This window comes from Erinaceus europaeus, chromosome 8 (assembly GCF_950295315.1).
Source record: "Erinaceus europaeus chromosome 8, mEriEur2.1, whole genome shotgun sequence".
Lineage (NCBI taxonomy): Eukaryota > Metazoa > Chordata > Mammalia > Eulipotyphla > Erinaceidae > Erinaceus > Erinaceus europaeus.
This window is the reverse complement of record NC_080169.1, coordinates 7,850,736-7,868,034: the sequence shown is the minus strand read 5'-3', so window position 1 is coordinate 7,868,034 and position 17,299 is coordinate 7,850,736. Positions and strand designations below refer to the sequence as shown.

Genomic DNA, 17,299 nt, shown 5'->3' with positions numbered 1-17,299 from the left:
TTCCTTTCTTTTATTTGATAGGGAAGAGAGAAATTGACGGGGGAGATAGGGACAAGAAAGAGACACTTGCTGCACCGGATCACAGCTTCTGAAGCTTCTCCCTTGCAGGCGAGGGCCAGGGGCTTGAACCCGAGTCTTCCCACATGGTCAGATGCGTGCTCAACGGGGTGTGCCACTGCTTGGACCCTCGTTCTTTTAGATTCCTTTTAATATTCTTACCTTGTGGTCTTAAAACTGTTTCTCAGGGCCAGCAAGGTAGTTCATCTGGAGAGCATGCCTTTGTCAACAAGGTGGGTGACCCAGGTTTCAGCCTGACCAGCCACACTGGGGGGCGGGCTATCGTATAGCAGGATCTACTTTTCTCTCTAATGATAGTACATCTCTCACAGATAGAATTTTAGACTATCGGGAGTCAGGAGGTTGCGCAGTGTGTTAAGTGCAGGTGGCGCAAAGCGCAAGGACCAATGTGAGGATCCCTGTTCGAGCCCCTGGCTCCCCACTTGCAGCGGAGTCACTTCATGGGGTGAAAAGCAGGTCTGCAGGTATCTATCTTTCTCTCCCCCTCTCTGTCTTCCCGTCCTCTCTCCATTTCCCTCTGTCCTATCTAACAATGATGACAACAATAATAACTACAACAATAAAACAAGGGCAACAAAAAGCAATCAATAAATAAATATTTAAAAAAAAATAAAAAGAATTTGAGACTGTCAATAATCCTTTCAGTCACTGAATACCTCAGATTTCTGTTTACTCATTACTTCCTGTCAAATTTCATTAGCCTTGGGCAGAATCCTTAATGTTCTATTTCATTTGTAAGTCTACTGTGTACAAAACACTATTAAGATTTTTTTTTAAATACTATATTTATTTATTAATGAGAGGGATAGGAGGAGAGAGAAAGAACCAGACATCACTCTGGTACATGTGCTGCCGGGGATTGAACTCAGGACCTCATGCTTGAGAGCCTAACACTTTATCCATTGCGTCACCTCCCGGACCACGATTTTTTTTTTTTTTTTTTTTTTGAGCGATAATCATTAAACTGTTACGTGCTGGCCAGTTTCTGATAATTCTGTGGAATTCCTCCTTGGGTGCTTGTACATGAGCTTGGAAAAAATCTGAATCCATTAAAAGGGACTCTAAGTTAGGTGTTGTGTATGGAATTTACTTAGCTTTTCTGGGCCTCAGTTGTTTCATCTATAAAGTGGGACAGGATTAAGTTACAGGATTACTGGGCTGATTAACTGAAGCAATAATATAAAATGCTTGAAAGTTGACTAGCACATGTAGAGCTCAATGTAAATAACAGCCTGCTGATATCTTACACTTAGATTATTCCCAGCATTGATTTAGTCAAAAAAGGATGTCTCTCCTCTCCTCTGTAGCCTTGTAAGTAATTAAAAACCCCAAATGAGGGGGACCCCCCCCCCCACCCTGTGCGTTCCTTCTGATCTGTTTTCTGCACTTTGTGGTTTCCTTTGCATTATACCCACTGAGTAACTGTAAGTGGAATCCTGACATAGGAACTGTTCCTAGATCTTCTAGATGTGGGATGAGATAAATGATGCGGAAGGAATTGCTTTCCCCCAGTATATGACTTTTACTTGAGCTTACTTAAAAATGAGTCGTGTGCACGTTTCATTGACTTGCTTTCTTCTGTTTGTGGGGGCAGTGCTATTTCCTATGTGCTGTACAAATCGATGAAGCTTCATTAAGAGTCTAACTAAATAGTCATGCTGCTAGTCTCAGATAGTTAAGAAAAATACTGAGTTGTGGTAGGAACGTTCATTTTCTCTCTCGCCGCGAGAGAGATTTCACATACTGAAAACTACCAGGAATATTGTACGAGGACAGGTTCTGAACATGGCTGAACCTTTCAGATCCACTGTATTTTGTTCTGAAGGATGTTTTATAGAGTAATCATTCTTGCTTGCTTCATTTAATGTTATATTAAAAAGATCCATAGCTTTGAGAAATAAAATTTACTGTTTTATTCTTTTTTCTCTTGCAGGGAATTCACTGTCAGGACACTTCCATCAGGAAACAGGTTGTTTTAAATACCTCAACTCTCCCAGTAACAGAAAAAACACCAGAGAAATCTTTGAGAACAGAACCTACAGGTCAGCAGTTTCTATTTCTGCTGTCCTTAAAATGCGTTCAATTTTTCAAAGTTTTGGAAATAGTATTGAAAAACAGAACTACCTCTCTACTATAAAAAGGAGGTTTCATTTCTTTATTTTCATTATTAGCAATGCGTCATGTTTTTCTTTTTTTGTTATTCAGATTTGCTTTTTAATAAGTGTCTGGGATCTCATCTGCATTGCGGTGACTTGTTCCATTGTTTTTTTTTTTTTTTTTTTTTAAATCTTATACTCTAATTATAAAAACAGTCTATGCACAGTGGAGAAAACTGGAGAAATATGGAAAAGAATAAACGAGGAAGAAAACATTGCTCATAATAGCACCCCAGGCCTAATTACACATAGTATTTTGACATTTCAGGAATAGATCCATTTGTTCATGGAGTGTTTTTTTTTTTTTTAAAGACTTTATTTATTTACTGATGAGAAAGATAGGAGGAGAGAGAGAGAGAGAAAGAACCAGACATCACTCTGGTATATGTGCTGCCGGGGCTTGAACTCAGGACCTCACGCTTGAGAGTCAAGTGCTTTATCCACTGCGACACCTCCCGGACCACGTGTTTTTTTTAATTTTTATATTTGTTTCTTTTCCAGAGTGAAAATTCATACTATGAGTTCACCAGGGTTATCACTGAGGTTTGGTGTCGGCACTATGAATCCATAATCCCGTTTTCTTTTCCTTCCGATACTTGTTTTTGGTAGAAACAGAAGTTGAGAGGGAAGGAGAAAGTAGAGAGGGAAAGAAAAGGAGAGATACATGCAACCCTGCTTCACTATTCATGAAACTTCCTGCAGGTGGGGACCTTGAACCCTGGTCCTCGCATGTGGTAATGCATGACTCTGCCGGATGCACTGTCCAGCTCTTGCAACAGTTATGGGGGAGGCGTGGGGGGAATTCAGTTAGATTTATTGAATTTTAACATGTGTGTGCTTTGTGAGTCATATTTCTGCAAATGTTTCTGTAAGTCAAATGCTTTGAACTTGTCTGTAAAGATGTTTGTTATGAGACTAATTGCATCACATTTTATGTTAGTAATAAGATTAAAATGACCTAAATACATAGGTTGATTGTTTAAACACATCACGCTGAATCCACTTGATGTTATTTTGTAAATGTAAATGTTTTATAGCTACTTAAAAGCCAGATGCACATTTACTTTTTCTTTTTTTGTTTGTTTTTAAATATTTGTTCATTTTTTTTTCTTTTCCTTTTGTTGCCCTTGTTTTTTATTGTTGTTGTAGTTATTGTTGTTCTTATTGATGTCATCGTTGTTAGATAGGACAGAGAGAAATGGAGAGAGGAGGGAAGACAGAGAGGGGGAGAGAAAGACAGACACCTGCAGACCTGCTTCACCGCCTGTGAAGCGACTCCCCTGCAGGTGGGGAGCTGGGGGCTCGAACCGGGATCCTTATGCTGGTCCTTGCGCTTTGTGCCATGTGCACTTAACCCATTGCTTTGCTCATTTTTTAATGAAGAAGTTGACTGTATTTTTTTAATTGGGGGGTTGGTTAATGGTTTACAGTAAATATAGCTGTTGATACATGGGTAAAATTTCTCAATTTTCTGTAACTCACTCCCAGACTGGGTCCTTCACCATCATACACCAGGCCCTGAAAGTCCCCCTGCTTCCCTCCTCCGCACCGGCCTCCCCCCCCCACCCCCGCCCCAGTCCTTTGCTTTTGTGCAGTCCACCAAACTCAGTCCAAGTTCTGCTTTGTGGTTCCCCTTCTGTCCTTATTTCTCAACTTCTGTGCGTGAGTGAGGTCATCTTATAGTCATCCTTCTCTTTCTGGTTGATCTCACTTAACATGATTTCTTCAAGCTCCATCCAAGATGAGGTAAAGAAGGTAAATTCATTATTCTGAATAGCTGAATAGTATTCCATTGTGTATATAGACCACACTTTCTTAGCCAGTCATCTTTTTTTTTTTTTAAATTTTTTTATATTTACTTATTTATTTTCCCTTTTGTTGCCCTTGTTGTTTTTTTTATTGTTGTGGTAGTTGTTGTTATTGATGTCGTTGTTAGATAGGACAGAGAGAAATGGAGAGAGGAGGGGAAGACAGAGGGGGAGAGAAGGATAGACATTTGCAGACCTGCTTCACTGTCTGTGAAGTGACTCCCCTGCAGGTGGGGAGCCGGGGGCTTGAACTGGGATCCTTATGCTGGTTCCTGCGCTTTGTACCACGTGCGCTTAACCCACTGCGCTACTGCCCGACTCCCAGCCACTCGTCTGTTATATACCTAGGCTGCTTCCAGGTTTTGGCTATTATAAACTGCTGCTATGAACGTAGGTGTGCACAGTACACTTGCCATGTGGTGGGTGCTGAACTGGAACCCGTATTGTGTACATGGCAGACCCCGTGTTGCCCACCTGGGCGCTGTCCTCCATTTTTATCTTTTAAGAAATCCTCTTAGCTGATGTATTCTGGGTTCTGTTGTACACTAATATGCCTTTTTATTTCTTTTGGTTAGGTGTCACTGAAAGCGAAATGACAAAGTCTAGCCCTTTGAAAATAACATTGTTTTTAGAAGAGAAGAAGTCGTTAAACGTAGCAGCAGACTCAGAGCAGCAGACTGGTTGGTTTCTAACTACTTCTTTCTCCTTGACCTTAGACACATTATAATAAATAACATATTATTACGATCACATAGTCAAACCCACTTTGTGTACGATTTTACAATATTCATTTTGTTGTTGTTGTTTTTATCTAGGAAATACAGCTTTCACAGGGTTACAGTGTTCTAGTTATCTGTAGACCAGAGATTCATGAAAATCTGATTAAGGCTATCGCTTTCACAGGGGAAAGACAGGATACTGGGATTTCTTCCTCATTCCCCATGCACTGGTAGAGGAGTTGGTGCCCCTGAATCTTATCTGTGAAGCCTACCCCTAACTAAGCTTTTCTTACTGATGGTGATGTGGAAGTGTAGCTCCCAATAATAGAACAGAACAGGAAAGTCATGATAAAAAGAGGTTTTGTTTTGTAAGCTTGATCTTTTAGCTATTACTTTTCAGTTGGAGTTTTTAATCCTCTAACCGAAAATATTGAATGAACTTGTGACAGTTCCAACATCAGGGCTTAGGAAATGCTGGTAGAACTTTGAACATCATTTGGTTTCATAGGTAGTGATTTTTTTTCCTTTTTTTTTTTTTTTTTTGCCTCCAGGGTTATTGCCGGGGCTCAGTGCCTGCACCACGAATCCACTGCGCCTGGAGGCCATTTTTTCCCTTTTGTTACCCTGGTTGTTTTACCATTGTTGTGGTTATTATTATCATTGTTATTGATGTCGTTACTGTTGGATAGGGCAGAGAGAAATGGAGAGAGGAGGGGAAGACAGAGAGGGGGATAGAAACACAGACACCTGCAGACCTGCTCCTCTGCCCGCTAAGTGACCCCTCAGCAGGTGGGGAGCCGGGGGCTCGAACCGGGATCCCTATGCTGATCCTTGCGCCACGTGCGCCTAACTGCCCGCCCCCCTTTTCTCCCCCCCCTTTTTTTTTAATCTCTTCTGTTTGAGAGTTGCTTTTCCTTAGGACCTCCCTCCCCTCCATTTATTCAGAAATAGCAGCTCTTCTGTGCTTCTCCTTTAGTTTCTCAAGGTGTAAACCACTGTATCCACCTACTGAAATGTTTTTCAGAAGTGGTACATGAAACTGAGATGAATGTGGATGACGATGATATCAATAGCTCCAAAGTGATTAACGACATCTTCAGTGACGTACTAGAAGAAGGCGAACTGGAGGAGGAAAAGAGCCAAGAAGAGGTGGGTCTAGCAGAAGCAGAAAGCGGCGAAGAACAGGAAGATGCCCTGAATATCTCCTCCATGTCTCTGCTTGCTCCATTGGCACAGACAGTCGACGTGGTAAGTCTGGGAGGCAAGAAAGGGCGGGATCCAGATAGGCTTGGCGCACAGAGAATCTGAGGACTACTGCAAATCTCCTTTTTGCTCTAGTTAGAGCAGAGGGATTTGATAATGCCTAATCAGGGGGATTTAAAAATATACACATGGGGGCCGGGTGGTAGCGCACAGGGTTGAGCACACATAGTGTAAAAACACACACACACACTTCCCCCTCCCTCTTTATTGGAGGGATCAATGATTTACAGTCGAAAGTAAGATACAGTAGTCTGTAGCTGTGTAATATTTCTCAGTTTTCCACATAATAATTCAACCCCCCACTAGGTCCTTCTCTGCCATCCTGTTCCAGGACCTGTACCCTCCCCCAACCCAGAGTCTTTGACTTTGGTGCAGTGCACTAAACCCAGTCCAAGTTCTGCTTTGTGTTTTCCCTTCTGATCTTGTTTTTCAACTTCTGTCTATGAGTGAGATCATCCCATATTCATCCTTCTCTTTCTGGCTTATCTCAGTTAACATGGTTCCATCAAGCTCCATCCAAGATGAGGTGAAGAAAGAGAATTCACCATTTTTAATAGCTGAGTAATATTACTCAGCCTCTCATTTGTTGTTGGACATCTGGGTTGCTTCCTGGCTTTGGCTATTACATTTTGTGCTGCTATGAACATAGGTGTACATAAATCTTTTTGGATGGGTTAAACACACACATATTTTATTGGGATTGCTAATGTCAGTTCTCTTAAAAGATCTTCAGTGTTTCACTCATTTCTTGTAACTGTAGATAAAATCCAAACTGTCAGTTGGCTTAAAAGATAGGCATCTGAACTCCTCAGTCAAATTATTTAACCTTCCTGCCACAGTTATGATATGTATAAAATGAGGTTAGAAATAGTGATTGTATCATGAATATAAAAGTATGTTACTATCAGGAATTATTATCAGACAGATAACTAACATTCATTAGTAGCTTACTATATTTAATCAATTATGTCTCCAAGTTAAATACTTATAGCACTGTTTGGAAACAAAGTGAATTAGAATTAATTTAAAATGTGTGTGAGTGGGAGTCGGGCTGTAGCGCAGCGGGTTAAGCGCAGGTGGTGCAAAGCACAAGGACCGGCATAAGGATCCCGGTTTGAACCCCGGCTCCCCACCTGCAGGGGAGTCACTTCACAGGCGGTGAAGCAGGTTTGCAGGTGTCTTATCTTTCTCTCCCCCTCTCTGTCTTCCCCTCCTCTCTCCATTTCTCTCTGTCCTATCCAACAACGACAACAACAACAATAATAACTACAACAATAAAACAACAAGGGCAACAAAAGGGAATAAATAAATAAAATAAAATATTAAAAAAAAACAAATAAAAAAATGTGTGTGAGTGATGGTTTCAACTGAACTTTCATTGTCTGAATTTTTTTCATTTACTTTTTTTTAAAAAAAGATTTTATTTATTCGTGAGAAATGATAGGAGAGAGAGAAATAACCGGAGATCACTCTGGTACATGTGCTGCCGGGGATTAAACTTGGGACTTCATGCTTGAGAGTCTAATGCCTTTTCCACTGTGCCACCTCCTGGACCACATCATTTACTTTTTAGAAATTTAGTTTAGTGGTCTGGCAGTGGCTAAAGCATTGGGCTCTTCAGTGTGAGGTTCCGAGTTCAATCCCTGGCAGCACACATATACATACAGAGTGATATCTGGTTCTTTCTCTCTGCCTATCATTCTTTATGAATAAATAAATAAAATCTTAAGAAAAAGAAAGAGATTTAATTTGTCTTTCGCTCTCTCTTTTTCCTCCAAGGGCAGGTGGGGAGCAAGGGGCTCGAACTAGGATCTTTGTGTGGGTCCTTACACTTCATACTATGTGCGCTTAACCCGGTGCTCCACTGCCCAGCCCCAATTTGTCTTTTTACCCAATTTTTTTTTTTTTTTTTTGATTGCCACCAGGGTTATTGCTGAGGTGCAATAACCCTGGTGGTGGTGCCTCCACCACCACTCCCAGTGACCATTTCTTTCTCTCTCTCTTTTTTCCCCCTTTGGTAGAATAGAGAAAAATTGAGAGGGGTAGGGAAAGGTGTGTGAGAGAGAGAGAGACCTGCAGACCTGCTTCACTGCTCATGAAGCTTTTCCCCCAGAGGTAGACAGCGGACGCTTGAACCCAGGTCCTTGATTATAGTAACTTATGCGCTTAACTGGGTCCACCATGACCTGCTCCATTTACCTTATTTTTATGATCAGTTAATATATAAAATGTTTATTAAGAGAGTAAGTCATTCAGTTTCTTAGAACAGTTATTTGGGGCGTGATAGATAGCTCACTGGTTACTGTGAATACATTGTCATGAGACCAACCCAAATTTGAGACCTTGTACATGGAAGTAATGCAGCAATGGAAGAAGCTTTGGACTGAAAGAGTGGGCTAATTCTGTCTCTAGTTTAGATACTCTTCCCTCTGTCTGAGTGAGTCTACTTCTGAAGCCTGATACTCGAGCTTGCACTGCGCTCAGTCTTTCACGCCCCTGCAATTCTATCTGAAGTGTTTCTGTCATGCTTCCTAGCTGCTTGGTGAATTCTGTTTGAAGTTCTTCTCTCATGTTTTTTAGTTGCTTGGACAACTCTGCTTGGAGCTCTTCCTTTGTATTTCCTAACTCCTTCATGAAATACTCTTTCAACTCTTGAGCATGCTTCTCAAGACTGTGCTTCAAGTCTTGGAGAGACTTCATAATGCTTTTTCGGTAGTGTTTCTCTGATAGTCCCTCTGTGTTGAATTTCCCTGGAGTCCTTCTGTTTCATTTCTGTCTTTAAGTAGTCATGTTCTGAAGTTTGTTTTTTGCTATATCTCTGTTGTTTGTGCATTTATTGTGCTAGTTATTGCTGAGCCAACAAACAGATGGTGCTATTTTTATACTTACTAGATTTCACTTGTTTATATATTAGATGATGGGGGCTGGGGGACTGGTGTTTTGCCTCCTGTTAGTCCCTTGAACTGCTTTATACTTTGTGTAGTGTGTATATGTGACTTCTCTGTAAGATTTCAGTCTGAATTCAAGCCCCCCGTGTTTGCTACTAGGTGGCAGTTGTGTTTGGAGCATCAGGACTCAGTTTACCATTTGGCCACCCGCTGCTGACTATCACCTTTTAGCTGTCAGCTGTCACAAATAATCTTCTGAATGTCTGCCCTAGTTTTGGGGGTGAGGGTGGGGGGCAGACCAGACTGGTCTGGCAAGTCCCCTGCTATAGTGGTGCGACCCCATCACCAGTTCAGCAGATTCTCACCCCTAGGCTATGGGCCAGAACTCAGAGGCTGCCCCATCATAGTCAGCACCCTGCACAGCCTTGACTGCTGTTGCTCAGAGAGGATACGGTGGCCTCTGTTGCCAAAATTCCCAACCTCCACGTGCTTGGGTTGAGTCCTGTGCCTCCCCACCCCCATCCCGGCCACACACACCAGCTCCTACCTAAGACCTCGGTGTCTGCAGACGTCCCAACAGTCATTTGGTGAGGTCTGTGGGCTCGATGGTTGTCCATATTTGCTGTTTTTGGTGGGAGAGTTTTTGCTGTTCACTGTTAGTCCGTAGCCATGCCTCCCGGAAGTTCAAGGAAGCTGGTACTGTGGCTCCTTTGTCAGTCTTTCTGTCTGAGTGAAAAAAGTGGCCATGAGTGGTAAAATTGCATAAGTGTGACGCTCCCCCCACACACACCACACCACCACAACCAGTTCCACCAAAAGCAAGAAAAAAACTAACAACAACAAAAATCAAACCAGCAAAAAACAACAACAAACAAACAAAATGGAGACACTTAGAGACTAATTGTTTGGAATCAGCATTATCTGTAAAATCGACTACTGTCTGGTATGTCTCCTTACAGGGGTTAGTGTCTCCACCTGGGTTGGAACTGAAAAGCACTAGTACAAGTGATGAAAGTCCGAAACCAGGGAAATTCCAAAGAACGCGAGTCCCAAGAGCTGAGTCTGGTGATAGCATTGGTTCAGAAGATCGTGATCTTCTTTATAGGTAAGACCATCTTTGGAGAAACTCACTAAGGGTTTACAATGTAGTGAGCCAAGACACTTTGACTTAATACGTGATGTTTATAATTTGCAATTACAGCTTTACTAATTCATCTGCAGGTAATCTTGAATACCTTTTATCAGCTTCTTTTTGTCCCCCAAGTGGCATTTTCTATTTTGGCAAAATATTCTGGGATGTTAGTATCAAATTCTGCTTGTATGTTCAATAAAGAGAATGCTCAGTGTGCCACAGGGTCATTGACTTGTGATTATGACTTATCTCCTAAAGCATTGACGCATACAGATCTCAGAGATTCAAAGAGACAGAACGCCCCTCAATAAAACAGGTGATTGTTCGGAAGGAAAATGTCATGTCAAAAGTGGATGAGAAAAAGAATGTCTTCTGTCAAGTGCCTATCAAACAGAAAATGCAGGTGTGTACTTCCATGGAAATGGAATTTGGAATATTTTTTCCACTGGACTATGAGCTCCTTGAGGAACAAACTAGACTAAGTCTCTGACACCTAGTATATTACTCTGGAATTCACTTTAATTTGAGAAAGGTCCTCTTCAAAAAGTTGGAAACTTGCTTGATAATTACTGAAATATTTCTAAATATGTTTCTCACAAATACCCTTAAATCATAGTCAAGACACCTGCAGACCTGCTTCACTACTCGTGAAGCATCCTTCCCCTAGGCGGGGAGCTGAGGCTTAAACCCGGGTCCTTGCACCTGATAAAGTGTGCACTCGGTTGGGTGTACCACCGTCTGGCCTCCGAAATGTCTATGTTTTTTAATTTTTTTGGTTCATAGTCTAGATACTATGGACAGTGTAACTGTAGCATTTTAATTTTATTCTCTGAACATTTTGAATTAGTTAGAATTAAAGTTTAGGTACAATAAAAATGATTAAAACATGAGCTCTTTTTCCTCCCCTCCTCACTGGCTTCTTGTTTGTTTTCGCTAGGAACTCAATAATGAAATAAATCTGCAGCAGACAGTGATCTACCAAGCTAGCCAGGCTCTTAACTGTTGCACCGATGAGGAACATGGCAAAGGATCCCTAGAGGAAGCTGAAGCAGAAAGACTCCTTCTAATAGCAAGTAGGTGTGATGCACTTGAAACAACTCAATGCTATTTCAATCCAGGAAAACCTCATTTAGTCAAATATATTTAGAAATGTCTAGTCTTAGAGAAGAAAGGGCATTTTTTTTTAAAGGGCTTCTTTTGATAATGATCTTTCTCATTTTTTTTGTTTCCTATAAAATTTAAGTGCTTTGGGAGTCGGGCGGCAGCACAGTGGGTTAAGTCCATGTGGTGCAAAGCCCAAGGACCGACGGCAGGATCCCAGTTCGAGCCCCTGGCTCCCCACCTGCAGGGGAGTCGCTTCACAGGTGGTGAAGCAGGTCTGCAGGTGTCTTTCTCTCCCCTTCTCTGTCTTCCCCTTCTCTTTCCATTTCTCTATGTCCTATCCAACAACAACATCATCCAAAACAACAACAATAACTACAACAATAAAACAAGAAGGGCAACAAAAGGAAATAAAAATATATTTAAAAAATTTAAGGACTTTGTGAAATGAGATGTAGTTTCTCAGATGAAGAAATATATGTGTGTATCTGCTAGAATGAATATGTGAACACTCATGTAAATATATATGTCTTCACATTTTGTATTTATGAGCTGGAAAAAGGTATCCATTTTGTCATCTTTATATAGTAGTACGGCTTATTGGGATGGAGACATTATACCACATAGGAGAACTGAATCAAATAAATAATCTTACTTATATTTGATTCAATGAGTAATCATTGTTTCCCCAACAGCTCCCTATCACCTGTTCATGTAAAGAGAGAGTTGCTGTTGCTGGCTCTGTATTTGGCCTTTATGTATAACTGCTACATGCACAGATCTCGAATTGGAATTGCTGAATTCTTTCTCATTTAAAACTAGTCACCATTTTAACATTTAACACTTAACATTCTGTTCAATCGCACCTTTTTACATAGCTGAGAAGAGAACACTGTTGATTGAAGAGCTGAATCAACTGAAGAATGAAGGACCTCAGAGGAAGAATAAGGCTGGTGCTATACTCCAGAGTGATTTTGTCCCATCGAAAGGCTCAGTGACGTTGTCAGAAATCCGCTTGCCTTTAAAAGCAGATTTTGTCTGCAGTACAGTGCAGAAACCAGGTGATTTCTATTTGCATTGCTGCTACATCATGTGTTAAGTGATGAACTTCACTTAGATAGGATTTGTACAAATGGGACCAAGTAGAAGCAGCATAAAGACACAAAACTTATATCTTGGATCTTTAGTGTTTAGGAAAATATATGTACAACATGAAGTTAGGGAACGTAACACACAGGGGCTACTTATTTCTACATTAACAGATACGGATGTGAAGTTTTTCCGAAGATGAGTTATCCTGACGGTTATACTACTTAATTTTATTGTGGAAATCACTGGAACATCTAATAAGAACCGATTTTACTCGACTCCATTCAAAATTCACTGTTATAGAAACTTGTTCTCTAAATTCTGAACTAACTGCCTATGCGAGCAAGGAGTAAAGATACTTCTTTGGAAATATCATCCCCTTTCTGCCTCCAAGTAAATTTTTCAAAGTATGTGTTCTCCTAAACATTATATATGAGCAAAAAGAGAACATGGAACCAAGACTTGAAAACAGAACTGTGATGAGTTTCATGAAATTATTATTATTATTATCTATTTATTTATTCGGTAGAGACATTCAGAAATTGAGAGGAAAGGAGGTGGTAGAGAGGGAAAGAGACAGAGAGACACCGGCAGCATCGCTTCACCACTCGTGAAGCTTTCCCCCTACAGGTGGGGACCGGGGGCTAATACCCAGACCACCTGGCCCCTATTATTATTATTTTCAACCAGAGTACTAAACTCTATCCAGAATGTTGATTTTGCTTGTTACAGAAGATGATTATTTCTTGCAGATGCAGCAAACTACTATTTCTTGATTATACTAAAAGCAGGACCTGAAAATATGGTAGCTACACCACTAGCAAGTACTTCAAGCTCCCTTAATGGTGATGCTCTGACGTTCAGCACTACTTTTACTCTGTAAGTAAATCTGACTTTTGAGGGGTCACTTTTTGTAATTCTCTTGTATACAGTTCATACAGCATGTAGGTGGCATTTGTAATCGTTGAAACTTAAGCGTTTTTTTTTTTTTTATTATGTTTATTTGCTTATTGGATAGAGACAGCCAAAAATTGAGAGGAGGGGGGAGATAGAGAGGAAGAGAGACAGAGACACACCTGCAGCCCTGCTTCACTTGTGAAGCCTTCCCCCTACATGTAGGTGGGGACCAGGGGCTTGAACCCGGGTCCATGCACACCCAGGCCCCCTGCAACTTAGTGTTTTTATTCTTTTTATATGGTGTGTAACTTAGTTCTTACTTTTTGATTTAACTCTGTGTGTTTCTTCTCATTTCTTCCATGTAACTGTAGATACTTATGTTCGGAAGCATTTTTAGATAGCACTATGTATATGCATGTTTGTATATAAAATCCAGACCATAATTTTTAATGCATGTTTTAAATCTCAGAATGTAACTAGTACTTGATCCCAACTTAAAAACTGTTTTGTCATCACAGATTTGTTTATAATTCTTATTAACAGTTATTAACAGTGTGTTACAAGATTGTGTTACACAGAAACAGTGCGTGGCTCCACACCACACCTTGCTGCCTCCCAAAGATAACCACGTTGTGAATTTATTTTATAGTTAGAGAGTCAAGACCCAGTGTGTTGGATTGAAGGTCTTGAATTGTAAAATCTTGAAGGAAAAAAATGTGTTTTATTGGAGTAAGTAGAGTAGTCTTACCAATTTTTGTATCTTTTTTTTTTTTGTATCACTATGGCATTTAATTAAATTTTTTTTTTTTGTATCACTATGGCATTTAATTAAAATAGTGAATTCTTTTTTTTTTTAAATTTTTTATTTAAGAAAGGATTAGTGAACAAAAGCATAAGGTGGGAGGGGTACAACTCCACACAATTCCCAACACCCAATCCCCATAACCCACCCCCTCCCATGGTAGCTTTCCCATTCTCTATCCCTCTGGGAGCATGGACCCAGGGTCGTTGAGGGTTGCAGAAGGTAGAAGGTCTGGCTTCTGTAATTGCTTCCCTGCTGAACATGGGCGTTGACTGGTCGGTCCATACCCCCAGTCTGCCTCTCTCTTTCCCTAGTAGGGTGTGACTCTGGGGAAGCTGAGCTCCAGGACACATTGGTGGAGTCTTCATTCCAGAGAAGCCTAGCCAGCATCCTGGTGGCATCTGGAACCTGGTGATTGAAAAGAGAGTTAACATATGAGGCCAAACAATTTGTTGAGCAATCATGGATCCCAAGCTTGGAATAGTGGAGAGGAAGTGTTAGGGAGGTACTCACTGCAAACTCTAGTGTAGTCCTGCTTTCAGGTATATATTTTGCAGTAGTTTATGGATACGTGTGCACATAAGCTCTCTCTCACAGAAACTGGTGTATATCTAGGTTATGGAAATAGTGAATTCTTTTACTCTCATTCTTTTTTTTGTGTGTGTGTGTGTTTTTGAAAATACTTATTTTATTTATTTATTCCCTTTTGTTGCCCTTGTTTTATTTTTATTATTTTTTATTATATTAATGTTTTTTATTATTTTATTTTATTTTTAATTGGGGAATTAATGTTTTACATTCAACAGTAAGTACAATAGTTTGTACATGCATACATTCCCCAGATTCCCATATAACAATATAACCCCCACTAGGTCCTCTGATTTTACTCTCATTCTATTGTAGCAATATTTGTGGCATCATTTAAAATGTCCTGATAGTATTTTTTTCTTAGAGTTTTATCTAATACCTTATTGTTTCAGGAATGATGTGTCTAATGACTTCAGAATAAATATTGAAGTTTACAGTTTGGTAAGCAATGAAAATTTTTCTAAAACCACCAATAGTGTACTTTTCTTAAAGATACAAGATTTTACACTAATTATGCTCTGGTTTTGTGTGTAGGTACAAAAGAAAGATACCTCAGGCCCTGATAAGAAGAAAAAAGCATACAAGTCTAAGGTAAAAGTCAAAGCCTGTAGAAACATTATAATGGGAAAGGATCCATGTCACTATACATTTAGATAGAGCTTTCAGGTATGCCACTTGAGGATACTGTGTATGCCTTGTATTTCTACTCAGTGCCTTCGACAGGCATGGCTATTGGAAGCCAACTCAACAGTGAGTAAGATCATAGTCTGAATCACTAAATGCTGCTTCACCCAAGTTAGGTAATTCTGTTCTCTCTACATTTGTTTGACCCCTTAATTTTAATATCTTCAAACATTTCTCAGATTTTTCCTTTGAACTCTTACCATCTCATGTCCTCTAGGCTAGCAGTTCAGAATGTTGTGCTCACTGTGTAGGCATAAGGAGTAGAAGCTTTCATTTCTAGTCTTGCTCTTCCCCCCCCCATCATTTAAGAAACATTTATTTTAGCATTAGCAAAAGAGGGATGAAAGTATGAGTGAAGCCTTAATAAAATGACTCAAGTATAGACAGTGAACTCATATTTGAGAATTATTTTCTGGGGGCCAGGCAGTGGTACACTTGGTTGAGTGTACATGCTACCATACACAAGGACTGGGGTTCGAGAGCCCTCTTCTCCATCTGCAGAGGGATGCTTCATGAGCAGTGAAATAGGTTGCAGTTGTCTTTCTCTCCCCACCCCCCCATCTCCCTGTCCCCTCTCAGTTTTTCTCCGTCCTAGCAACTACTAGACACCAAGGTCCAGTGATACCCCTGAATAAAAGAAAATAAATAAATAAAAACCTAAAATAATATTTCTTTGTTTTTTTAAATACTTACTTTTAATCTTATTTATTTTTTATTGGGTAGAAACAAATTGGGAGGGGAGGGGGAGCTAGAGAGAGAAAGTGACAGATACCAGCAACCTGGTTTCATCACTCATGAAGCTAAGAATTATTTTCTGTGTGACAAAATATCACAGTTAGTAAAACTCTGAATATTAGTGTTTTTATTGGAAATAAACTTAAGTTTTCTTTTCTTCTAGGCTATTACTCCAAAGCGACTTCTCACATCCATTACTACTGTGAGTAGACTTTTTTTGAATATTGATCTTCTCGAGAATTTTTTTTTTTTTTAACTTGTAAGACTGTAAGCTGTTTTAAAACCCTTAGCACTGTGGAAACCTTTAAGGTATACTAGTGGTGTGAGGTAGAGAATCTGATATTTACCCACCTGTGGGGGGCTGGGGGGTGCTTCATAAGCAGTGAAGCTGGTCTGGTCTGCAGGTGTCTGTCTTTCTCTCCCCCTCTCTATCTTCCCCACCTCTCTCAATTTCTCTCTGTCCTTTCCAATAAAATGGAAAAAAATGGCCACCGAGAGTGGTGGATTCATAGTGTCAGCGCAGAGCCCTACCCATAACCCTGGAGGCAAAAAACAAAAAAGAAGAATCTGATATTTACATAGGACAAATGGAATTTCAGTATGTGATGAAGTCTACTTCATGGATTTATAGCCAGTGCTTAAATCTCTGTATCAAAATAACTTTGTCACTGTTTTATTTTTCTTTTTTAGAAAAGCACCCTTCATTCTTCAGGTGAGTGTACCTTGAACTATTTGAAGCACTAAGGAAAAGTACTAAACAGTCACATACTTATACATACTGGCTGTCATGAGTGTTTACCTTAGTTCTCTCTGAATAGTATTTTCTGTGTGGCTTTTAGCGACATAAGATTACTGATCAGAATAGCATGCTGTGTGGATGCACCTTTGTGGAGGTACCACCTTAGGCCACCAATCACCACATTATTTAGGGTTTACCTGCAGTGCACATGTGGATGTGGTATTTAGTCACTTAACAGCCCACCTTCTATTCTGGAGACTTGTTTTGTGAATTTCTCTTATTCTGTAGACCTGTGACCTACTGGCATTGAATCATATGAGAAAAGCATATATATATATATATATATATATATATATATATATATATATATATATATATATATATATATATATATATCTAGTTCACTGAAAACTAGATACTTGCAAGCCAGGGAAAGCCTTCTTCTCAACTGATTTTATTCATTTACAAATGAGAAACGTTAAGTCCAAGGCTCCCTCCTCAGTATGAACAGTGCTTTGGCTAAAAAGAGAGGAGAGCACACAAACCAGTGGAATATAACGTAGAGTCTAAAAATAACCTACATTTATGAACAATTAATTTTTGACAAGGTGGTCCAAATC

General features: G+C 40.0%; 1 protein-coding gene across 4 annotated transcripts in view; it reads left to right on the top strand.

Moving 5' to 3' along the window:
- ANLN (anillin, actin binding protein) overlaps positions 1–17,299 on the top strand; it is a 57,915-nt gene that overhangs the window by 21,659 nt on the left and 18,957 nt on the right. For 2 of the 4 annotated variants that reach the window (XM_060195866.1, XM_060195867.1), the window contains exons 8-19: positions 2,012–2,120; positions 4,618–4,722; positions 5,786–6,009; positions 9,872–10,017; positions 10,303–10,447; positions 10,982–11,117; positions 12,024–12,206; positions 12,987–13,113; positions 14,914–14,962; positions 15,056–15,112; positions 16,104–16,142; positions 16,631–16,652. In XM_060195866.1, coding sequence (XP_060051849.1) covers positions 2,012–2,120; positions 4,618–4,722; positions 5,786–6,009; positions 9,872–10,017; positions 10,303–10,447; positions 10,982–11,117; positions 12,024–12,206; positions 12,987–13,113; positions 14,914–14,962; positions 15,056–15,112; positions 16,104–16,142; positions 16,631–16,652 — 1,342 coding nt within the window. The remainder of the gene's footprint in view (positions 1–2,011; positions 2,121–4,617; positions 4,723–5,785; positions 6,010–9,871; positions 10,018–10,302; positions 10,448–10,981; positions 11,118–12,023; positions 12,207–12,986; positions 13,114–14,913; positions 14,963–15,055; positions 15,113–16,103; positions 16,143–16,630; positions 16,653–17,299) is intronic. The other 2 variants (XM_060195869.1, XM_060195868.1) reach the window with 1 other exon arrangement.